This window comes from Chlorocebus sabaeus, chromosome 18, assembly GCF_047675955.1.
Source record: "Chlorocebus sabaeus isolate Y175 chromosome 18, mChlSab1.0.hap1, whole genome shotgun sequence".
In the NCBI taxonomy this organism is placed as follows: Eukaryota; Metazoa; Chordata; class Mammalia; order Primates; family Cercopithecidae; genus Chlorocebus; species Chlorocebus sabaeus.
Window position 1 is genome coordinate 51,447,462 of NC_132921.1, and position 26,266 is coordinate 51,473,727.

The 26,266-nt window shown below is 38.9% G+C and overlaps 1 protein-coding gene across 1 annotated transcript in view; it reads right to left on the reverse strand.

The window, feature by feature from the left end:
* Positions 1–26,266, reverse strand: part of DSG2 (desmoglein 2) — a 52,821-nt gene that overhangs the window by 6,816 nt on the left and 19,739 nt on the right. The window contains exons 2-13 of the mRNA XM_007974368.3: positions 23,285–23,320; positions 21,641–21,775; positions 20,618–20,779; positions 20,340–20,484; positions 19,336–19,502; positions 17,340–17,477; positions 17,037–17,222; positions 10,639–10,904; positions 6,493–6,635; positions 5,445–5,672; positions 2,897–3,124; positions 569–690 (exon numbers count right to left, since the gene is read on the reverse strand). Coding sequence (XP_007972559.3) covers positions 569–690; positions 2,897–3,124; positions 5,445–5,672; positions 6,493–6,635; positions 10,639–10,904; positions 17,037–17,222; positions 17,340–17,477; positions 19,336–19,502; positions 20,340–20,484; positions 20,618–20,779; positions 21,641–21,775; positions 23,285–23,320 — 1,956 coding nt within the window. The remainder of the gene's footprint in view (positions 1–568; positions 691–2,896; positions 3,125–5,444; positions 5,673–6,492; positions 6,636–10,638; positions 10,905–17,036; positions 17,223–17,339; positions 17,478–19,335; positions 19,503–20,339; positions 20,485–20,617; positions 20,780–21,640; positions 21,776–23,284; positions 23,321–26,266) is intronic.

Here is a 26,266-nt window from a genome sequence, read left to right on the forward strand (position 1 = left end):
TCTTGGAATGCCCATTTGAGGGTTAAGCCACTGTTATTTTGAGCTCTCTGCCACCTGATGTTAAATTCTATCCTATTAGAAATGGTGCTCATAACAGATGGTGGTGAGAGGTCCAGGGTGAAGATGCAATAGACAAAGGGATATGGCTATGAAGTAGTTGGGAAAGAGGGTTTTGCAACATTTTACACCTGTCATAGGGGTTGTGGGTTTACCTCTGCAAATCCTATGTATTGAGGGGAATGGAAATGCAGCAGTTCCTGGTTGTGAAAACTGCCCATTTAATGTTGGGACAAAAGACTTAGATCCCTACACACTCTTGCTCTTCCTGAACCTTGCTCTACATTCTCTACAACATGGGAAGTGTCAAAACAGAGTAAAACTATCTCAATTCTGCCCCAGCAACAAACACAAAATATGCCGTCATTTGAACCCTTTGCTTAACAAAGGCACATGAGTGAAATCCATAGTGACCACTTTACTCACTCAACCAAAAATGTAAGAAACACTTCCCAAGGCCCCTTTAAGACCCAAAAAGAAGACAAGTCATATTGACATCTGATCCACTGACCTTGTCTTCAGGTGGTGCTCCTTCATTATTCCAAGGATGCAGCATCTCTATGGTGCCAGGTATGGGGGTAAAGCCTTTGCCGCCCTTTCCGCAATGGCACATCAGCAGTAAAAGTGGCACCACTGTACAGACACAAAATTGAACACAGACAAGGTTAATCTTGACATATCTCTAAATTTATATTGCTTAATTTTGGAATTTTCATGTCCCTTCCTGGAGTTGTCTTCACTTATTTACAGCCCAATTTTTCTTTTCTTCACCCTGATCCAACCTTACCAAGCTTGTTTTGGGCGAGTTACTCCAAAACCCGAAGGCAGGATGAGGGAGTCTTACAGATTCAAGGCCTTGTTCATCAAAAAGAGGCTGTCTGTGGTTGCTGAGCGCACTACCAAGACTAGGTCACACAGTATCCACATCATCACAACCAGCTTAAAGATGAAATTTTTTTAAACTATGGTCCAATTAAAAAAAAAGTCACTGCTGCAAAAATATATGTATTATTAAAAACAGTAATTAGAAATAATAAAGTGAAACATATAACAATTTCAGAGCCCTCTTCTTAGATTTTATTTTACCGCTAGGAGGAAGCAAAGACCAAGGCTGACCCCTTGATCAGTGCAGCAAAGAATTAAACATATCTGCATGCCCATCTGCCACTCCCATTTGGCAGCTTCCAGTGATGAACTGGCAACTGCTTAGATTCATTTTTATGTCAAACAGTCAACAGCACATTAACTATAGCTACTATGTCGAATAAGAAGACTGAACTCAGCCAGTGGCAATTCAACAATGTTAACAAACATTCATCAAGTGTCTATTATGTGCCAAGTACCACGTTAGGCTCCAGGGAATCTGAGATGAGAAAGCAGTGCAAGGAATCCCTAAGCAAAAGATACAGTCCCAGCTCCAGTACCTGCCTACAAACTGGGTAAGCTGAGACAAGTCATTTACCGTTGTGTATCTGTATATGTAGCCATAGCATGGAGACGATGGTATAAAAGTACACTGCAGACTGTTGAGTGTGTGCATTCAGCTGAACATCTACCAATGGCTCTAACACAGTAGTCCCCAACCTTTTTGGCACCAGGGCCTGGTTTCATGGAAGACAGTTTTTCCACAAGGAAGTTAGGGGTGGGGGGGGTTGATTTTGGGATGACTCAAGTGCATTACATTTATTGTGTACTTTATTTCTATTATTATTACATTGTAATATATAATGAAATAATTATACAACACACCATAATGTAGAATCAGTGGGAGCCCTGAGCTTATTTTCCTGCAACTAGATGGTCCCGGTGGTGGGAGACAATGACAGATCATCAGGCATTACATTCTCATAAGGAGCGCACAACCTGGATCCCTTGCACGAGTAGTTCACAATAGAGTTTGAGCTCCTATAAGAATCAAACGCCAGCACTGATCTGACAGGAGGCAGAGCTCAGATGGTAACACAAGCAATGAGGAGTGGCTGTAAATACAGACGAAGCTTCACCCACCACTCACCTCCTGCTGTGTGGCCTGGTTCCTAACAGCCCACAGACAGGTGCTGGTCTGTGGCCTGGGAGTTGGGGACCCCTTGTCTAACAGACCCCTCCTCTGTCACTGCACTAGCCTGGGCTGCCTTGGAGGTGGCCCTCTGTCCATGTTCAGTGGTCAAGTAGAGTAGTATTTCATGTGACCTCAGGATGCAGTCCCTTGTTCTTTTATAAAAGGAAACCCGAGGTCTTTGGAGGGTGGGTAGGGCAGGCAGGACTGGTTGAGAACATCTTACGGTCAGGAAGGACAGGAAGTGCTCAGAGGGTCTGCCTACTTTTGGTGCTGGTGAAGAAACAAGCCAAGCGGGGAGTATCAGGGAGGTGGAGCTCTGACAAGTTGACTGTACAAAGCAGAATCCATTGGAATAAACTGGGTTTGTAAAAAACCTTGCACCCATAACCCAAAGTCATGCAGCACATCTTTTCTGAACGCTTACTACATACATGCAACGCTCTGTTCTCCACACTGGGAATACAGCAGTGAAGAGAACAGACAGCACGCTGCCCTCACAGAGCTCGTCGAAATGGGAATACCAGCGAAGTTTATGCCAAAGAGTAGTTCCTAAGTTACTGAAATCGGAACATGATATACATTTATAAAACAAATTTCTGAAGACTCCTATATTATGCTTTGGTGATTTGCCAATCATCAACTGTTTCCCTGTTCACTCTCAAAGTGCTCTAGTATGGTTAAAGAATAACTGTGAAGAAATCAATGACTACCATAGTAACACAACTCCAGTAGTGCACTCAAATTCCTAAAAGCACTACAGAGTGGCTTTTACAGACTTACACAGAAGGAGCAGAAAGGCCAAAATCATGAGCGCGATTGCTGCGGGTCCCAGGCCCACGTAGGAGTCACGCTGCGCTTCCCTGCAGCCGCTGCCATGCAGACACTCACAAACCGTGAGTGTGAGCATCTGCTTTTCAGGGCAACTAAAACCCTGGTTGTCTGAAATCAGGAACTGAATTTCACTTCTCCCAAGCTTTTTCTCGCTTTGCTGCAACAGCACACTGGTACCTATAAGGTCGGGAGGCAGAAGGAAATAAAAACGAATGATTACCAAGGATGAGGCAACATTAAATTCCAGAAATGTTCTTTCATTGCTGATTATATTTAGCTCCAATTAGATACTTTGTTCTTCCTTCACTTCTCATTGAAGTGTGCTCATTAAAATTTGTCTATAGGCCCTGAACATGCAGTTTAAATAGCAAAGGGTCAGACCTGGACACCTTACTTTAATGATGATTAGCTGTAACCAATGTGTGTGTGTCTAGGATAGCTAGGAACTGTTCCACATACTGGGAATACAGTGACAAACAAGTGGTGAGTTAATATTTCTACTGAATGACCTTTATTTTACCATTTCTTTAAAAACAACTTTATTAAGGCGATTTTCCAAACACAGTAACAGAGAGAAGAGCATAACCGCCATGGTGCCCATCCTCAGCTGTAATCATTTCCAACAATGGGCCGATCTTGTTTTCTCTAGTCCCTTCTTTTTTTTGTTCTCAACACTATATATTTTCAAAATTGAAAAAAAATTCAAACCTACAGAAAACTTGAAAGAATATTTTAGTGAATATTAACAAACTCTTCACTGTTTATATTTTGCCAACAGTGCTTTTTTGCCCTCTATAGATCCACTTTTTCTTTTAAGTTTCTGAACTGTTTCAAGGTAAGTTACAGAGAGCATGACATTCTTCAGCATGCACCTTCTAAGATCAAGGAACATTAGCACTCTTAAACTTCTTATTATTTTTTGAAATGGAGTCTCGTTCTGTTGCCCAGGCTGGAGTGCTGTGCTGCCATCTTGGCTCACTGCAACCTCCGCCTCCCAGGTTCAAGCGACTCACCTGCCCTCAGCCTTCTGAGTAGCTGGGATTATAGGCGCCCACCACCATGCCCAGCTAATTTTTGTATTTATAGTAGAGAGAGGGTTTCACCATGTTGGCCAGGCTGGTCTCAAACTCCTGACCTCAAGTGATCCACCGGCCTCAGCCAGCCTCCCAAAGTGTTAGGATTACAGGCGTGAGCCACCGCACCTGGCTTCAACTTATTATTGACAATATTCTTTAATATACAACTCAGCGTATTTGTAAGTTAAATTTACTAGAATTTTAGAGTATAAGCATCATAGGGAGGGTTTTTTTTTTTTTTCCTCCAGACGGAGTCTCGCTCTGTCACCCAGGCTGAAGTACAGTGGCGAGATCTCGGCTCACTGCAAGCTCTGCCTCCTGGGTTCATGCCATTCTCCTGCCTCAGCCTCCTGAGTAGCTGGGACTGCAGGCGCCCGCCACAACGCCTGGCTAATTTCTTGTGTTTTTAGTAAAGACAGAGTTTCACTGTGTTAGCCAGGATGGTCTCAATCTCCTGACCTTGTGATCTGCCCGCCTCGGCCTCCCAAAGTGCTGGGATTACAGGCGTGAGCCACCGCACCTGGCTGGGAGGTTTTGTTAATTCAGATCACTGAAATATATAAGAAAGGAAACTAAATATATTAAATCTGTAAATACAGTTTGAAATATTGATGGTTTAATTTGTTAATTGCACTAAACATTATTCAAACCCTTTTAAAATGATTTCAAACATTTGCTAGACTTAACACAATAAAGTTGTAAATTAAAAAACAAAACAAAAAACCTGACCATTATCTATGAAATTTTTCTGAAATGAACCGTAATTGTTTAAAACAAAATAGTTTTCTGGATAGACTTTTCTGCATTCAAAACCACCCTGAAGGACATCTGAAAACTCACATCAACACATATGTTCCATGTGTCTAGATGTCCCGGATATGGACGTACGGACACGTCCACTGACATGGGGAAACGGGAGTCAGACAACCCACTGTCACGTTGTTTCTATCATGTTCTAGCTTTGAGCTTTCCTTATTTAAACCAAGGTATCCTCAGCTTTAATCAAGGAATAATGCTAGAAGTAAGGATTAAATATGGTAATATGTAGGATGGGCTAGCAGAGTGCCTGGCACACAGCCAGTGCCCAGTAAATGTTGTTTTGAATGGAATTGTTGTTACTACACTTCAAGATTTTTAGAAGGCACCTACTACAATTGTGGTGCTGAGAAAGGCTTGGTACTCCTCATCTTACCAGACAAAACTACTTCAAACTACTTCAAGAGCTATTAGATTATTTTTCTTCTCTCCATAAGCATATAAAAGATACTACATGCCAGTAGATTCAGGACCTCGTTTCATAAACTCCTTTAAAAAACTATATTGGAAATATAATTTATGAGAAGAAACAGAACTTACAAATATTTTAGATATCTATCATGCTTAATATTTAGATTTCAATGTAGTCCAGTGATTTTGCTTACTTTCTTGGTGTACTATTTTCCATTTTTCTGCCATGCCAGGTGGTTTGTCAATGACAGAGAAACTGAAAGGGCCACTGTTTGGGTGTCCATCCAGGTCCTCTGCAGTAACATTCACATACTGGGCATCATTACAGATTGTCTGCACAGGCTCTATCAGTGTGGGACAGTTGTCGTTGATGTCTTCAACGTAGATAAGGACGGTGCCAGTGATGGTTTTTCTAGGATAATCTTAAGAGAGAAAAATTATGTACGTTCTGTTCTTATTGCTGACAACAGACATAGTTTGAATTCCCTTGCCAATCTGGAGTGGAAAAGGTACTAACCACTTAGGACATTTTCTATCTTAGATATGTTTCAAATTTGGACCAAATAATATCTTCTAATCCACTTACCAAGTAGAAATGTGAGGTTTATCTATTGGAGAAATTACGTGCTTATTTCATCTTATTAAAAAAATCTTTTAAACATCTGTTTTTAAATTTTATCCACCCTTCCTTTTTTTTTTTTTTTTTGAAGATGGCATCTTGCTTTGTTGCCCAGGCTGGTCTCAAACTCCTGGGCTCAAGTGTTCCTGCCATCTCAGTTGTCTTGAGTAGCTGGGATTACAGACAGACACAAGCAACTGTGCTGGGCTGAGATTAGGTTTTTGTTTGTTTGTTTGTTTTTTTTTTTGAGTTGGAGTCTCGCTTTGTTACCAGGCTGGAGTGTAGTGGCATGATCTCCGCTCACTGCAACCTCCACCTCCTGGGTTCAAGTGATTCCCCTGCCTCAGCCTCCCTAGTAGCTGGGACTACAGGTGCACACCACCATACCCGGCTTTTGCATTTTCAGTAGAGATGGAGTTTCACCATGTTTGCCAGAATGGTCTTGATCTTCTGACCTCGTGATCCACCTGCCTCGGCCTCCCAAAGTGTTGGGATTACAGGCGTGAGCCACTGCTCCCGGCTAAGATTAGGTTTTTATACACAATCAAAACAAAGGTTTCTGATGTTGGAAAATAAAAATCTAAATACATATAACCAAGAAAAGGATCTATTTAATAACTTACCTTCTGATATGGCCACAATCTTTACAGTATATGTGCCATTTTGAACATATCTAGATTCAAAATCAGGAAGTTTTGCAAGTTTAATTTCAGATGTGACAGAATCCAGAGAGATCCAATTATCTCTATCTTCCAATTTTACATATCTGTCATAAAACAAACATAAAATTAATTTTGAATTCTGCATGAACTAGAAATCTCTAACATCTACAGCTCTTTCAAGCTTGCTTTTCTTCTCATTAAATATGTTCTTATTACAGGCATTTGTTTTGAATGTTGTTAATTTCGTAAAACCATCCTAAAAGCCCCTCTCGTTTCTGCATGTCACACGTAAATTGGACCTTCCTTATTCCTGTAACATATCCAAGACATAAAATTAAGGGTGATTGTCTTCAGTCCACTAACCACTAACCCAAGTTTTTAAGTTGCTCTGCAGTCTGTCCTATGGCATTTGATTTAGTGTCCCTTAAATTTGGGTTAAACTTTTGGGGAATAACTTAGTCATACAATAAGGACTGGTAGAGAAGAGCAGTTTTATGTTCTGTTGTTTATTGGGGGTGTTAGCAACATTTATAAACATCAACTTTAAAAACCAATGATCCCAGGGGTCGGGCGTGGTATCTCACGCCTATAATCCCAGCACATTGGGAGGCTGAGGCGGGTGGATCACTTGAGGTCAGGAGTTTGAGACCAGCCTGGTCAACACGGTGAAACCCCATCTCTACTAAAAACACAAAAAATGCTGGGCATGGTGGCGCGTGCCTGTAATCCCAGCTCCTCAGGAGGCTGTGGCAGGAGAATTGCTTGAACCCAGGAGGTGGAGGTTGCAATGAGCTCAGATCATGCCACTGCACTCTAGCCTGGGTGACAGAGCAAAACTCTGTCTGAAAAAAAAACCAAAAACAAAAACAGAAGCATCTAAAAATTTTCAGACACTGTTGACTACTGGGGTAATAATTTTCTTTCAGGTAGAACTGGTTAAAAGTGGAAACAATGCCGATAAAATAATGTATGGGTTTCTTTCCTCAAAGCAAGGAGAATTAGTGTGGAAGGAGCCAATGTTGGGAGAGCAAGGCAAAAGTCCATAATATGTTTTCAGAAACGTATGTAACTGGCCGAGTGTGGTGGCTCACGCCTATAATCCCAGCACTTTGGGAGGCTGAGGCGGGTGGATCACCTGAGGTCAGGAGTTCAAGACCAGCCTGACCAAAAGGGTAAAACTCCATCTCTACTAAAAATACAAAAATTATCTGGGCGTGGTGGTGGGTGCCTGTAATTCCAGCTATTTGGGAGGCTTTAGCAGAACTGCTTGAACCTGGGAAGCGGAGCTTGCAGTGAGCTGAGATCGCATTCCAGCCTGGGCAACAGAGCGAGACTCAGTCTCAAAAAAAAAAAAAAAAAAAAAGTATGTAATTAGTTCATTAATACCAATGAGTTTAACATAAAAATACCAGTACCAACCAAACATATGAGTATCTTGCTTTGCTCAATCAAATTGTTAATTTATTTTCTATTAAGTGGCTTCGAGGCACACAGGAATGAGTGGCTAATTTACAGCAACATTTATTTATAGTGCTATTTCCAATTATACACTTGAACTAAGTTTTTCTGCCTCTTGATATTGCTACCAGTAAATACTACTACATTTTGATTTTCACAATTAGTTTTGAATTTCATGTCTGAAATTTTAAAGCTTCGACATGAGTCGCTGTCTATGGTTTACCAACATGCATACTGATAATAAAGGCGGAGTCTTAGGAATAGGGATCACATTTCACAATGTGATGCTTTGTTTAATCTAAGAAATTTTCTGTTCTCTGTTGTAAAAGCTAGACATCATTCAAGTAGCATAGCTGCTTATGTGTTATAGCAAATATCTGTAAACAACTGATACACATGAATAACCAATAAAACAGTAAATTATGACAGAGTCTGGGGTGCAGTGGTGTGATGGCAACTCACTGGAACCTTGAACCCCAAGACTTAAGCAATCCCCCTGCCTAAGCCTCCCCAGTAGTGGGGACGACAAACATGTGGCACCACGCCTGGCTAATTAAAAAAAATTTTTTTTTTTTTGGAGAGACAAGGTCTTGCTGTGTTGCCCAGGTTGGTCTTGAACTCCTGGCCTCAAGTGATCCTCCTGCCTCAGATTCTTGAGTGTGAGATGCCAGGCATGAACCCACCGCGCCCAGCTCCTCATCAATGTTTCAAAATAACAACCACTAATTAGTTAGGTGAACATCTGGAAAATAATTGACGGTGGCTGTGCCAAGTTAAATGGAGGCTGTGCCTCCATTCCTTATCTGTAAAATAATACGTTTGAGCTGGTCTTTAAGATCTTTTCTTTCTAAAATTCTGTAACTGTGTTCTAAAGAATACAATCAAACACTAAGAAATAAAAGAGGCAGCGTTCATTATTCTTCCAGGCAGAACACACATCTTTTGATGTATTCATGGCCCCTAAAAACAACAACAACAACAACAAAACGAAAAAACAAAAAACAGCAGCCAAAAGTAAATAATTTGGTGGGAAACAGAAGCTTCAATAAGTGGCCACATATTATTGGCATATAATTAGTTTGAACATATAAGTTTCTACGTAGACAGCAGTGAGAAATGATCATATAGAAAATTCATCCTCAATTTTGGGAATTCAGTTAGGGTATATTGTCTTGTGAGGTACAGAGCTGAGAAAATTAAAACTAGACCAACTAGACCACATAAGAGAAGCAGGGCGGGCCAAAGAATGTCACCAAGGCACTACAGAAAACATGGTGGAAGCTTTTTGTTAATGTTATTTTGGAAAAAACGTTATTTAAGGAATTCCATGAAAAGGAGATTCACTAAAAGGAAAAAGGTTGTTGAGGAGCTTCTTCCACATTTTCATTCTTGCTACACTTGGCGATGCACTTAAATACAATGTTTTATGAAGCACTGGTACACAGGGACTGCTATGATTTTAATGTTTGTAATCCTTGGAAATTCTTACGTTGGAGCCTAATACCCAATATGATCATATTAAGAGGTGGGGCTTTTGGTAAGTGATTAAGTCATGAGGGCACCACCGTCAAGAATGGAATTAGTGCTCTTAAAAAAGAGGCTCCAATGAGTTTCCCTGCTCCTTTGGCCACGTGAGGATGCAGCAAGATGGTGCCATCTTGGAAGCACACAGCGAGACTCATCAGATACCAAATCTGTTGGCTGGTGCCTTGATGGACTTCCTAGCCTTCAGAACTGTGAGTAACAAATCTGTTGTTTATAAATTACTCGGTCTAATGTATTTTTGTTACAGCAGCTCAGACGGAGTAAGACAGGGACACAGGTGCATAAGGACACTCAAGCAACCAGGCAGCTCTGGCACCGAGCAGGAAGTCACTAAAGTTGTGTCTGGGACAGCAGGTGGGGATTCTTTAAATTCAACTGCAATAACAGTAACTAGAGCTCCATAAATAACAGCTCTGTAGAGAATGGTCTTTCCGTGGCATGGCACTGAGATCTAAGATGTAAATTTACTCTGAAAATTTGAAAGCGTCACACAATAAGGTGCCACTACAGAGTGGACACAAGCCAGTCTCTTCCAACGCAGTGAGCATCTTGTAGGTTCTCAATAAATGTACTCTGAGTAAAGGTCACCATGATCAAGACAAACATAAACAGTGTAGAAGGCTCATTCATTTCTGAAACAAAGGTTTAAACGAAGATTCATTCCCAAGATTTATGGGTTAAGTAAAGCTGGTTTCCCCATATTAAAATACATTACGTAACTTGTGTAAAGTAAATCTTGTGGATGTTATCTGGTACGTTCTTACCCTCCAATAATAATCTTTTAGGAAATAAGACAGGTTTTAAAAAGTTTTCTCCTGAACTTTTCCTTTGTTGCTTTTTAGCCGTCTCTAGCCAGAACTGTTTCAGAGGTGAGTAAACCAGCTTCCTCCTTTCACACAGGTGGTTGAGGAAGGTGGATTCTGGTGAAAATTCCCCCTCATCTCTCAGTTACAGACACATCTTTGGAAAATTTAACTTGTAGACCTTTGGGGAACTATAATGCTGGATTTGAAGGAATGAAGTGTTCAGATTTCGTTATGATTTTTGAAAATAGGCACTGAAAATAATTTAAAATAAAGAAATACACGTGTCACTCTCTCTTACCTTGCACGGGCTAGTAGTCCAGTGTCCTCATCAAAAGCTTGAAATTTTCCAATTATTTGGCCTTTGCTTGATTTGTCCGTGCTCTCGCTAACGTAAGTTGAGATGACACTGCTTTTAAAATGAATGCCTTCTTTCACATTTTTCACTTTAACCTTAATGGGAATGGGTGTAGGCTTGTATTTACTCCTAATTGACTTGTGAAAAGCTGCTTTATTAGTGACAATAACACTGAAGTCAAGATTCTTCATTTCTTCATAATCTACTTCCTAAAAGGGAAAACCAAAGGGAATTATTTTCAAAGAGAAAACAGAAGACACACACACATATACATATACATGTGTGGTTTTAGTGTTAGATATAATAATTTGACGCATGGGAAATATAGCAACACTGAATATTCCAACTCTGACACTGACACCAAGCAAATAAAAATTCTCTGTCAATCTGGATAGTCATAAATGTTAAGGATGTTTAGGAAGCATTACCAATTTATTTTTCTAAATGTTGAAATCATTGTAAAAATATATATATTTTGTTCAGGCATGGTGACTCATGCCTGCAATCCCCGCACTTTGGGAAGCCAAGGCAGGTAGATCACTCGAGCCCAGAAGTTTGAGACCAGCCTGGGCAACATAGGGAGTTCCCATCTGTACAAAAAATACAAAAATTAGCTGGGCATGATAGCTCGTGCCTGTGGTCCTAGCTACTCAGGAGGCTGAGGTGGGAGGATTGCTTGAGCCCGGGGGTTAAGGCTGCAGTGAGCCATGATCATGCCACTGCACTTCTGCCTGGGCAATACAGCGAGACTCCGTCTCAAAACATACACACACATTCATCTGTATATATGTGTGTGTGTGTGCATATATATTTAACAATCTGAAGTGATTTTTTTTTCTAATGTAAAAAAAGTGGGCATTCAATATAAATCAATATTCCTTAAAATGTGTTCCATGGGTTTATTTCAGTGAAAATAAGTATGTGAGCTCTGTCCCTCTAATATAGCTACGTATTGCACATTAGCATATTAAAATACTTGAACTCCTGAAGTAAAGAAGAAACCTAGAGTTTTCAAATTTGTTTAAACAGAGAACCCCACTCTCCTCTTTTTTAGCATAATATATATTAATATCTGGTTTGCTGTTAATTCCATAAAAGATTAACCTTTCTTCAAATAGTTCTTTGTAATAGCACAATTTCCATTTGAAATAATCAGTTCATTACTGTATACACATTTTATGGTCCAACTTTTCAATGTTTCTTTTTATAAACATTTCCATACTATTCTACTACTTAGATATAGACAGTCATTCTATAATTAGGCATTTGGGCTATCACAATTTCTAAATATAATACTGCTGTCAACATTTTTTTACACGTTATTTTTCCTCTGTTGACCTATATCCTGTTACTAAAAGAATTACCTAAAGTTTACTTAGGTCCTGTTGCTTTTTATTTCTAGTGTCTCTGACCATTTAAATGCACCGAACATTTTTGCTTGTTTCTTCGGTATAAAATTAATTATATTAGGCATGTTTACATGAATTACAGCAAAGCAAAGCTTTTCACTGGTTTTTTGGAGGATTCATTGTGAATTTCTTTCCTTTGGAGCTATCACTACTTATTCTCACCAAAATCAGTCAGTCAGTCTTCCTCTCTACTGGACTCTGGATGGATCACTTCTGTCCCCTTTAAAAATATGGATCACTGTGATTTTGAGACAAGGACACAGGAGAAAAAGACTAGAGAAAATACAATCTTTGTGATTGTCATATCTTTGTGAAAGCTTGTTAGTTTATGTAAGTCACTCTTGCACTTGACATGCTTGTTTCATGGCATGATCTATGCCAGATGAGAAATCAAATCTTCCACCCAGATGTCATTAGTATCCAAAGGCCAAGACAGGGGGGGGGGGGGAGGGAAAAAAAAAAAAAAAGGCTAGGTACTGGGGCCATAAGTGTTTCATAATGTTTTTCATAAATTGCCATAATGCTCCAAAGCAAATGGAAAATTTTCAGTATCAAGAGTACTGTGTGAAGGAAGAGACCTCTATTTTTTATAATTCTGTAAACTTATTTTATCATTTCCATTTTTTGCTATTTTTTAATAACATTAAAGATTGTAAGTTTGTTAATTTGTTAACAAAGCTGTGAATTTTTCTCATGTGACTATTTACTATCTCTATTTCCATATTGAAAAATATCTGCTCATCTCCTTTATCCTTTTTGGACAGCTTCATTCAGGTATAACTTATATACAATAAAATTCACCTGTTTTAAGTGTACAGCATGATGAGTTCTGGATTTGCAGTCATCACTATGGTCCAGTTTTAGAACACCCCATTACCCCCAAAAGGTCCTTTATGTGTGTTTGTAGTCAGTCCCCACTCACGCTTCCCACTCTAAGCAATCCCAATCTGCTTTCTATCCCCATTGTTTCGCCTTTTCTAGAAATTTCAAGTAAATGGAATCATAATATGTAGTATTTTGTGTCTGGCTCCTTATATACAGCATAATCAGCATTTTTTTTTTTTTGAGATGGAGTCTCACTCTGTCTCTTAGATTGGGATGCTGTGACGTGATGTTGGCTCACAGCAATCTCTGCCTCCCGGGTTCAAGCGATTCTCCTGCTTCAGCCTCCCAAGCATCTGGAATTACAGGCGTGCACTACCACATCTGGCTAATTTTTTTGTGTTTTTAGTAGAGACAGGGATTCACCGCGTTGCCCAGGCTGGTCTCAAACTCCTGAGCTCAGGTGATTCCCCAACCTTGGCCTCCCAAAGTGCTGGGATTACAGGCGGGAGCCACCATGCCTGGTCCATAGCATAATGTTTTTGAGGTTCATCCGTGTTGTAGCTTGTATCAGTACTTCATTCCTTTTTATTGCTCATGAGTATTCCATTATATGAATACACCACATTCTGTTTATCTACTCACCAGCTGATGGACATTTGGACCTGCTATTAGTTTTTTTATTATTATGACTAATGCTGCCATGAACATTTGCATACATGTCTTTGTATAGACATGTTTTTGTTTTTCTTGGGTGGAAACCTAAGAATCAAATCACTGGGTCATATAACTACTCTTGTGTAACTTTTAAAAGAAACTGTAAAACCGCCTGTATCATTTTACAATTCCACCAGCAATCCAGTTTCTCTATATTTTTGCCAATAATTGGTGTTGTCAGTCTTGTTGACTGCTATTGTCTGAATGTTTGTGTCCCCTTAAAACTCATGTGCTGAAATCCTGACTCTCAAAGTGATGATATTAAGAGTGGGGCTTTTTGGAGACCCTGGGATCAATGTTCTTTTAAAAGATGCCCAGTGGAGCTTGTTGGATGTTCCGCCATGTGACCATACAACAAGAAGGCACTGTGTATGAGCCAGAAAGCAGGACCTGCCCAGACACTGCATCTGCTTTGATCTTGGGCTTTCCAGCCTCCAAAAGTGTGAGAAATAAATTTCTGTTGTTAATAAGCTACCCAGATAATGGCATTTTGTTGTAGTAGCCCAAACGGACTAAGGCATTCATTTCTGCCATTCTAGAAGGTAAAGTGATCTCTCTTATAGTTTTAATTTGATTTTCCCTAATGACTAATGGTGTTGGCACCTTTTCATGTGGGTATTTGCTACTTGCGTATCTTTTTTGTCTAAATTCCTTTCAACGGAATCTGACTGCTGCCCGTATAATTTGGAAGCAATTCATGATATAATTGAGACAGTGACTTTGTAATTATCTCACTCGGTTGCTTTCATTTTAATACTCATTATTATTTTTTATCTACATCCTTCTTGATAGAAACAACTATATCCCTTTTTTGTGCTATCATAGTACACTAAAAATAGAGTCATGCATTGCTTAATGATTTGAGAAATGCATTGTCTGGCAATTTTGTTTAGGTGCAAACATCACAGAGTGAACTCACACATACCTAGATGGTAAAGTCTACTATACACCTACACTATATGGTCTAGTCTACTGCTCCTATGCTACAAACCTGTATAGCATGTTACTGTACTGAATATTCCAGGCAATTATAATACAATAGTAAGTATTTGTGTACTTAAACATGCTTAAACATAGAAAAGGTATAGTAAAAATATGATAGTAAAGATTTGAAACACGGTACAGGTGTATAGAACACTCACCATAAGTGGTGCTTGCAAGACTGGAAGTTACTCTGAGTGAGTGAGTGGATATGAAGGCCTAAGACATTATCATACGCTACTGCAGACTGTAAGTACTGTACCTAGGCTACACTAAATTAAAAAAATACTTTCTTTCTCCAATAATAAATTAGCCTTAGCTTACCATAACTTCTCTATAAACCTTTTAATATTTTCTTAACTTTTTGACTCTTTTGTAATGAGCCTTAGCTTAAGACACAAACACACTGTGCATCTATACAAAACGATTTTCTTCCTTTACATCCTTACTCCGTATTTTTCAGCTCCATTATAATTTTACGGTGCCATCGTCATATATGTAATCTGTCACTGACTGAAATGTTCATATGTGGCACATGACAATTCTATGCTAGCACCTCTGTCATTCATCAATATCTGTTTCTCCTTGTGTGTGCAATTGGCTTTTCTATCTCAGGTATCTGGCATGATCATACCTATAACTGACGGCTAAAATTATATTTCTACACAAGCAGATAAACTGATTTTGTCTCGAATGACATGATCCATTTCTTCAATAATCATGAGTTCTTCCCTTTAAACATGAGGTAATGTTATTCAATTTTCCTCTGCTTTTAAAAAGGTAGCTTAAACGCATATAGTAGCTGTCAATAAGTAGTGCTCAATTATCATGAAACCTCAAATTAATGCTTCTCTATTCTGTTATACATTTAGATCACCATTATTCCTCTTTCCACTGTCAGAGTTTTACCCAGTCTGTTATATATTAAGTTTTCGTAAGAATTTCGAAACTTCTGGAATCAATTTTTGCCTATGTGTAACTTAATGAAATAGTATTTTGGAACTGTAGCTTTGCATTTTATTTCAAAATCTGGTAAGGCAATTCTAATATAAGCTACTTAAAATACACTGAGATTATTCCTTACCTATTTTGTTACATACAAATCCATCCTGTTTTATATACACACACACACATATATATATATATATATATATATATATATTTCTTGAGACGGAGTCTCACTCTATTGCCCAGGCTTGAGGGCAATGGCGCGACCTCGGCTCACTGCAACCTCTGCCTCCCAGATTCAAGTGATTCTCCTGCCTCAGCCTCCTGAGAAGCTGTGATTACAGGCACGCACTACCATGCTTGGCTAATTTTTGTATTTCTCGTACTAGAGATGGGGTTTCACCATGTTAGCCAGGCTGGTCTCGAACTCCTGACCTCGTGATCTGCCATCCTCAGCCTCCCAAAGTGCTGGGATGGGATTATAGGCGTGAGCCACCACACCCAGCCCATCCTGTAATTCGACATAAACGCTTAATATCCCTCTTTAGTTCAATTTTCCCTTCATTGACTCAATTAAGCACAAAAACTTAGTATACTGTATTTCCAAATGTGAGCCTCATACTAATATTAGAATCACAAGTGGATTTTTGTTAAAAAGACAAGTTCCTGAAACCTGCCCAATGAAACTTTTTGTTGATGAGACCAGGAACCTGCATTTTTGGCATGCAGTTTTATGAGGTGATTCTTAGGCACACTTAACTATCAAGTTATCACAGCTTTTATTTTTAGATGTTATTAGTGAGGTCTGGGTTTACTGGTTTTGTTTCAGGTTTTTTATTTTTATTTTTCTGAGACAGGGTCTCACTCTGTTGCCCAGGCTGGAGTGCAGCGGTGTGAGCACGGCTCACTGCAGCCTCCACCTCCTGGGTTCAAGCTATCCTCCCACCTAAGCCTCCTTAGTAGCTGGGACTACAGGCGTGTGCCGCTTTGCCCAGCTAATTTTTGTATTTTTTTTGGTAGAAGCAGGGATCTGTCGTGTTGCCCAGGCTGGTCTCGAACTCCTGGGTTCAAGCAATCTGCCTGCCTTGGATTCTCAAAGTGTGGGGCCTGGCTTTACTCTTAAGTAGATAAAATCAGAGGTAGTAATCGAGGGGATACTCACAGAGGCAAGAGGTTGTGATGTGAGAATGTGATCGCCAGGTATGAGCTGCAGGAAAGCCTGGAAATGAGCTAAGCAGTAATGATGCTGGTTCCATGCTGTCTGGCTAGGATTAGAGTCCCCTGATACGAATTTGAACCGTAATGTGACCACTTCCTAACCATAGAACTTGGGTAAACAGGGATGGCTCCTTTCTCAAACAACTGCAGTGCTGGTTAATTGAGTATGTGTTCAGGGCTTAGATACATTAGATTCCTTTCCAGCACCAACTTGGCCCATGCCAGTTTTGAATACTTAGTACTTACCTTAATAAGGGTCACAATTCCTTCATTAGTTTGAGCATCTGTTTCTATGTGGAAATAACCCCCTTCATTTCCTGATGCAAATGTAAAATTTGCTAGCCAATTATCAGAACCTATTTCGTCTGCGTCGAATACTTTTATGCGTGTAACTTCTACATTGACTTGATTTTCTTCAACCATCCCTTCAAGCTGCAAAACACGAACACATGATTTTTATTTCAATGAAATACAAATGTAAGTGATATATTTTTAGTTAGGACGAAAATATAAATAAATAGGTACAGTTATTATAAGAATAATAGTTACCACTTTATTTTCTACTACAGGTATATTGTCATTGACATCCAAAATACGAATCTGAACTTGAGCTTGTTTTACAGGTTTGTCAGTAACTTCTCCATTGCCATCTCTTGCTTCTACCGTCAAAGTGTAGCTGCTGTGTTCCTGCAGAGCAATGAAAAATGTCCAGCTGGGTGAAAAGAGTCACTCTTAAACCTGGCTTTCTGGTTTTAGTCCAGTTTATCATGTCCCACAGTATATTTTATTTACAAATCAGTTTTATGATCTGCTATTATTTGTGTGAAGATACTATTTACTTGCAGTCAGAGCTTTTGCAGAACAGAAAAGCCTCAGGAGTTGTAGACAAATTCTTCAATATGTCATTGGTGATATTATCAGAAGTCTGCACAAAGGAGCCACTGTTGAAAATGTAGCTTATTCTCTACTGAAAGTGAGGTGGAACTGTAGGAATTGGTTCTTTCTGTCCCACACTTCATTCTCAGTGAGGAAAACCTGGTCTTAAATAAACTTGGCTAGTGAAGGCAAAACTGGGTGAACTTTGTCCAGAATTCCCCAGAGATTTGATTCTTATAGTATGTGTCCTAGAGAACGGCTTCTCAGATGTCACTTCTTCTCTTCCATGAGGTCTCCTTACTATGGTTCTGTTCAGTGTGGCTGGAATTTAGGAGGGCAGGTAGTGCCAGGGCTTGGGGTCCTGCATAGGGCAGAAGCACTCAGTGCACAGCAGGACACCAGGACCCTGGAGCCAGCTGCCTGGGTTCCAATTCTGGCATCGTCACTTACTGTGTTGGACATGCACTTAATCTCTTTGACCTTTGGGTTCTTCATGTGTAAGATAAGGATAATAAGCGAATCTGCCTCACAGGGTTTCTACGTGGATTAAATGGGTTAATCCATAAAAAGGCTTAGAACAGTACCTGGCAGAAGGTAAATGCCCAGTAAGTTAACAGCCATTATTACTGGCTAAACTTTCCGTCCTTTAGAAACAGCAACTTGTTAAAAATCACACTACTAATGCAAAGTAACACTTTTCCATTCTAATTTTATGTGAAAAGGTATAGAGTAGAATTTTAGAAGAATCATATTCTTTAATTTTATAAACATCCCCTTAAGCCTACTGGGCGCAATCCTTCCAATTTGGGCAGAATTACATCATTTTTCTAAGAAATACTGAAGGTAGTGCATTTGGATGATGATTTATATATGATGACAAAGAGTGTATCTTTAGGATCAATGACATTTTACTCTTGTACCCTGTTAAAACCTTCATGTATACAGCATTTAAAAAATCTTCTATCTCCCCTTTTTATTTAAAAATTTCCCTTTGAGTTAAACAAAGTGAAATGTTTGAGAGAAACGCCTTCCTAGTAAACCTACTCAAATTTTCCTTCAATTTGGGATTTAGAGTAATTCTCTCCTTTACATATACTTTATTCTCTAACTAGGATTCCTGTTTTCATCCCTTTCCTCACCATCTCCTATGTACTAGCAGTGTAGGAGCCTCCTAATGTTTCATTAGAGAACTGCAAACTGAGAAATGTTTTAGGAATCTTTAGTAAACAGAACCCTGATAGGAGAGGCCCTAGAAGGGTGCTGTCTTTATGTAATTTTAAATCTTCTAGTAGTCACATTTTAAAAAGAAACATGTGATAACAATTTTAAACAAGTATATTTTATGTAATCCATGATATCTAAAATATTATTTTAACATGCAATGATCACAAAAAACATTAACGTCATATTCTGCACTTTTCATATTAAGTTTTTCAAATCTGGTGCATATATTACACATTCAACACGCATACAGCACATTACAATTTGGGCCAGTCTCATTTTAAGTGCTCAGTAGTCACATGGCCCATATTGGACAGCCCATCCCTAAAAGAGAGTAATTCCAAGAGTTATCCTATGGATAAGGAATACAGAACAAAATAAGAAAAAGAGAGGAGAAACTGGAAAGGATATAGAGTTTAAAGAGGGGCAACATAACATATTAATTTACCTCTCTGTCCAAGGTAACACTGGTTGTGTAAATCTCTCCTGTATCTTTATTTAGGTAGAACACTGGAGGATAAGCAGGCTCCAGAGATACGATCCTATAGGAAATTTTAGAATTCAGGGTATTGGGCTCATCTGCATCTGTTGCATTGATTTTCATCACAAGTGTATCTGGCATTAGAAATAAAGATGTCTAAGATGAAACTCAACTTTAAGCACACTTACCTGTTATTTTATTTATAATTTTAGCTTCTTCCAAAAGATTTCAGGTGCTTATCAAAATCACATGCAGTTGACCACAATATAACATTTAACTGGATGAGGACATAAACGTGAATGGAATACAACAATAGGAAAAACAAGATGAAGGCAAGACTGAGGGTGGAGTCCTGAAAAATTGCTATATAAGGTGACAGATTTGTTTATAATAGTATTAGTAGCCAATACAAAGAAAGTAACATGAACAGGTACATGATCCTGATATTTATTAAGATACAAACAAATCAAGAGAAGTGTAACTATTCTTTATATCATGGTCCAAAAGAAATCTCTCATTTGAGTCCTCATGAAGAGCACTGTGTTGAACAATGTTGTGAATAAACGTTGCAGTAAAAAATACAAGTTATAGGTCAGCAAACTATAGCCAAAGCTGTAGGGCCAAAGCTAACCAGCCACCTGTTTTTGTAAATAAAGTTTTATTGGAACACAGCTAGGCTCATTTGTTTACATACTGTCTATGGTGCTTTCCTGCAGAGAGCAGAGTTGAGTAGTTGCTACAGAGACCTTATCTGTCACATTAATCTACCCTATCTATTCTGAGGGTAAAAGCAATGGCATGTAAAGTCCTTTAAACCTATAAGGAAAGCAGTTCTGAACCTAGAGTGAAAGGTTTCTTATTTGTTCTGTAGGTAATACTCAACTTTCACTAAGATATGAAATTTAGTGTTTATTTACAGCGGGGATAAAATAATCTTAGTATTTATTAAAAAAAAAAAAAAAGACTCTTACGTGCTGCACTCAACTCTTCAACAGACCCAACAAAGACATCCTGTGTGAACACTGGTTCATTGTCATTGATATCAAGAACCTTAATGCGTAGCTCTAAGGGTTTCTCTACATTGTTTCCTCTTTCATCCAAAGCGTAACCTGTTAGCTGAAATCATGACATAAATAATAAGATTAGATTTAAGCTAAGAAAACTAAATTACCATACTATGAAAAAAAAAATGATACTTATTATGAAAGAAAAACTACAAAACTAATAAATGTAAAATTATTCTTCTTACCAGAAAAAATGGTGTTTCTTCTCGATCAAGAATGCTGGTAATATTCAGTTCTCCAGTGTCTTTATTAAAGACAAATATACCAAAAGGTGGCTCTGTAATCCCTTTTCCAGTGTATTTGTAAGTAACTTTGAGTCCTCTTTCTTCTGTAAGATCAGAATGTATCTAACATAAAAATAACAGGAATGTTTCAGGTTGAACTCTCTGTAATTTACTAGATTTGATCTTAGCCAAAAGCCTGAGAAGAGATTCTGTGCAATTTATAGCTATATATTTTTATGGACAATTTCCTTCTGAAGTTCTTTGGTAATACAGGCCAGAGATGACAAGACTTGGACTAGGGGAATGGCAGTAGAGCTGAAGAGAAGCAGCAGATTTGGAATATATTTTTGGAATAGAACTGAGAGTGTGTGGTACATTTGGCTTGAAAAATGGGAGAGACTTATAGCGTCAATTACCAAAATGGGTAGAACTTACGAAGAAAAGCTTTGGGGGGAGAAAAATGAAGGGTTTATGTTTGTGCATGCCAACTTTGAAATAGAGTAGCAACACTATCACATAATTTATCAAAAAAACTCGACCCCTTGAGAGTGAAAACACAGATATTAATTATTAAGCCAGGACAACAGGCATGAACCATGACTGTCTCAGGCAAATGAAGATGGTCACCTTACCTAGTAATAGACACCAGGTCATCTTGAAAATGACATTTTATGACATCTTCTTTTGAGCACTGAACACTCTGTGTTACCAGTGCCAAATCCCTTTACTCTTAGTTAAATCAAAGCTCAAAGTTATCTATATTTTTGCCAATGATGCTGCATCTTCCGGAATAGGAAAGAGAATCTTAAAGTTGATACTTTATGCTAAAAAGTAAGCTCTGCTAATTTTCAGATATCTCTTGAATATTTAAAAATTCTGTAAGCACATTCTAAATTTTCCTTAAATCTTAAAGTAGACATAAAAGTCCTCTCACACCACATTTTAGTCATATGCATATATTTCATGTTCCTCTTTAGGAGATACCTTGGCAATTGGATTCTTTTTGGACAGATCCTCTCCCTCCCGAAGAGCCACGGGGGCGGTGATCCAGGCGCGCTTTTGCCGCACTAAATGAGGATGTTTAGGAAGCAGCTTATTTTCATTCCTTGTGCTTAAGACCTACAACAATAGAATATTGCCAAAATTTATTATGTGTCATAAATATAGAACATAGTATGGTGTCCTATAACATATTAAACTTTTAAATAGTGCAAATTTTAAGGTATGCTTCGTATTTCCTATGAGGCTTCATTGTCTAAAAGGGAATATATATATTCCAGCAAACTGCATAGGGTCTAAAGAGATTATCTCCAAGCTGGTAAAGTGGTAGGGTTTTTTCTGGTTTATTTTTTCTTTTGAGACAGGGTCTCACTTTGTCACCCAGGCTGGAATGCAGTGGCATGATCTTGGCTCACTGTAGCCTTGACTTTCCCGGCTTAAGCCATCTTCCTGCCTCAGCCTCCCAAGAAGCTGAGATTACAGGCATGCACCACCACTTCTAATTTTTGTATTTTTAGTAGAGACGGGGTTTCACCACGTTGCCTAGGCTGGTCTCGAACTCCTAGACTCAAGCCTTAAGCAATCCACCCACCTCCGTCTCCCAAAGTGCTGGGATTACAAGTGCGAGCTACTGTGCCCAGCCAGTAGAATTTTGTTTTTAACTGTAAGAAATGATTTCCCAGAGTGAGAGTAAAGAATCATTTAGTAGCCTTACAAATTGGCAAAGTAAAAAATAACAGATCATGTCAAAAACATTTTTTCTTATTAACTGAAAATGAAGTTTCATTTTTCTGTGGTGGCTTGTGGTTTAAAAATAAATTACTAAATGTTTTTTAAGACTAAATCTTAGTAATCTATTGATATAAATTTGACTAAAACTAGGGAAACTGTCAGTTAATGAATTTATTGTTTTCAGGATTGGGTAAAGAATTAAATTTCCCATTTCATTTTCAGAACCTTAGGGAGAAAACCATTCTATAAATTTCCAGTTGGGTTTTATAGGTGCATATATATTTTATCCAAGGCAAATTTCAATACAGCTGACCTGGGATCTTAAGATCAGAAATAATCCTTATACTAGGTTTGGTTTATCATTTTACTCATTTTGTTGCTCTATGTAATAGGTATTTTACTTTGAAATATTTACACGAGTTATCACTAGGTCCTTGATTTTTTTTTACTCGCACAAAATTTTCTATGACAAAAAATTAAAATTACTTTTTCACTTATACTTCATGAAGTATTCATTGTTAACAGCTTAATATCTTTTATGATTTTTCATAACTATACAGTTGCACATATATACACAGATGTATAAAGGTCTTTTTGCTATAAAAATGGATTTATACTATATATCTTATTTTACCCCGATTTTCATTCAGCACCTCGTCATGGACATTCTTCCATGTACCATAAATGGTTTTAACATTCACCTATTGGTGGATACTTACATTGTCAAAAACTGCTGCACTGAACACCCCTGGATAAGCTCCTCTGCACTTGTTTGAATGGGAATCGCTGGGTCTAATACAATGTGTGTCTTTAATCTAGTAAAGCCCAGCCAACCTGTTTGCCATGGAATTAAGCCTCCTGAGTCAAAAGGCAGAAATAAACCCTTTATTTACTCACCTGTAAGTGAAGTCCACTTCCAACATTAAAGCAGATCTGTAAAATAAAATTATTAGATATTTAGCCAATTTACTGCTAAATTCAGTGTGAAAACATTGTTCATGAATAACCTACCACATGAAATATTATAGACATAAAAAAAGTTTAACCACTACTACTATCCTTTGTCAAGAGGAAACAAATTTAATTTTTCCCTTTGCCTTCCCTAATGGCCAGGGCCACAGGAGAAATCTATATCCTCCTGGATCCATACTGACTCCTCCAGAAAACAGTATCTTAAAAAACAAACAAAATAATCTGTCTTGTGAAATCTTAGTCTTTCTCCCATCCTTTTCTCCCCACCCTACGGTTTTTATCTTGTGTTCTCCAGGACCTGCTTACCATTCCTCAGGGCCACCAGTATGTCATGTACCCCACACCCAGCTAACTCCCACCACCCCTATGGATGTGTGTGCATTACACACACACACACACAGCACACACACACACAGCCTATGTTCTGACTTCTCAGTTCCTCAGTATCCTCAGTCTCACCAACTCTTTTCTTTGGTTCTTCATAGGCACTGTCACACCGGGGACTTCATCATGACACAGTACTGTTCTAAATACAGTTATGCTTACTCTTAAATTTGCCCAATAAACTCCCATCTTGCTTTCTGAATATTTTGTACTCTAAAAAAATAATTTTAAAAACTGATGCATTAAAGATGTGCATAGTTTTGGAATATATGTGATAATTTAATACATTCATATAATTTGTAAAGATAGTATACTTGGGATGTCAATTACCTTAAATACTTGTCTTTTCATTATGCTAGAAACATTCGAATAGTTCTCTTCTAGCTGCTTAGAAATGTATAATAGGTTACTGTAAACTACAGTCACCTTGCTAATCTATCGAACTAGTGTTCTTATTTCTAATTAGTGGTCTTCTTTCTTCTATCAAACCATCTATTTGTACCCATTAATCAATTTCTTTTCTTCCCCCACCTCCCCACTACCTTTCCCAGTTTCTGGATTCTATCATTCTATTCTCTATGCCCATGAGATCAAAACTTTTAGCTCCCACATATGAGTGAGAACACGTTGTATTTGTCTTTCTGTGCCTGGCTTATTCAGTTAACATAATGACCTCCAGTTCCAGCCATGTTGTTGTGCTGCAAATGGCAGGATTTCCTCACAGTTCATTAATCTCCCTGCTGGCTTCATTCTTCTCTTGGCTCAATCTGAACCAGCACTTTCTAATATGGTAGCTACTTGTGGCTATTTGGATTTTAACTGAAATTATTTGAAATGAATAATCCAGTTGCTCAACAGCCACATGTGCTAAGGGCTACCCATTTGGACAGGGCGGACAGAAAACATTTCCATCACTGCACACAGTTCTACCAGACCAGTGCTAGCAGACTGCTGCCTGCCACTCTGAAGATGTCGTCAGTGATCACCAGGGAGCATTCATTTTCATGACTCTTGCTATTCCTGACTCACTTTTCCTCTCAAACTAGAAACCTATTCAGTACTGACCACGCACTGGCAATATTGCTAGAGGAGGCCACAGTGGCTGAATAAATCTCTTACACATTCATGCTCTCAAATAGCTGTTCTTTCAGCGGGGTGATGGTTCCTTTCTAGTGTGACCATATGTCTGCATTTGCCCAAAGAGTCTAGGTTGACACCTGCTGTGAGGCATTCCATCTGTTAGCAGCCCTTTCATCCTCAAAAGTGTGCTCACACTATAAATTGTATCGTCACCTTGTCATTGCCTTACCCTTATTGCATTTCTAAAACAGGCATTCCAAACTTTAGGAAATGACGCTAGTCACACCTCTGTACCTATTCACTCTTATGAGATGACCCCACATATTATTTGACTGACACTATCTTCAGTCATCCTCTCCTTCCTTTCTTTCCCCAGGGAAGAGGTGTCCTGACTCCTTTCCAAGGCAAACCATCATTTGTGTGCTTTATTTGCAACTCTATTTGTTCTCTCACATTTATCTTCAAGAACCTTAATCCTTCCACTAACCTTTTATCGTCCTTCTCCACTGGCTAATCAACACATTTATTTCCTTCTGATTGGCAAACCAAATATATTTAGGTTTTCCTTCTCTTAAAAAAGAAAACCAGGCCGGGCGCGGTGGCTCAAGCCTGTAATCCCAGCACTTTGGGAGGCCGAGACGGGCGGATCACGAGGTCAGGATATCGAGACCATCCTGGCGAACACGGTGAAACCCCGTCTCTACTAAAAATACAAAAAACTAGCCGGGCGAGGTGGCGGGCGCCTGTAGTCCCAGCTACTTGGGAGGCTGAGGCAGGAGAATGGCGTAAACCCGGGAGGCGGAGCTTGCAGTGAGCTGAGATCCGGCCACTGCAGTCCAGCCCGGGCTACAGAGCAAGACTCCATCTCAAAAAAAGAAAAAAAAAAAAAAAGAAAACCAGATCCCTCCCTTGTTTCTGTTAACAATCTATTGCTCTATATCCCTCTCTTACTTATAATTCCAAACTGAAATTACTGTCTATATGTATTGCCCTCACTACTCCACCTTCCATTTATGCATTAATTCACTGGACTCTGTCTTTGGTGTAGATTGTCTCAGTTGTTTGCCTTTTCCCATCTGCATGGTCACATGGATCCATGAAGCCCTACTTGGTACATCATGGGAAACAAGGCATTCCCTAAAATTTCAAAGTCTCTTTCACATCCTTTGCATTCATTTGAAAGCTTCCTGTAGGGTCCATTCCACATGTGAATCCTTCAGCCTCTTTCTTTCCTTTCCATTGTCAGTTTATGTTCTTGGCTCTCCATTCCAAAAAGAAACTCAGGGAGAGCAGACGTTCAGCTTCTAGTGTGGGCTTCTCTGGGGCAGATGAACAATCATGGCTAATTCTCTATTTTATGATCAGATCTATGATCTCTTCTTCATTCTCTCTACTATTAATTTGCCCAGCTAGCAGTGGCCAGAGATGTCTCTAATCAAAGTG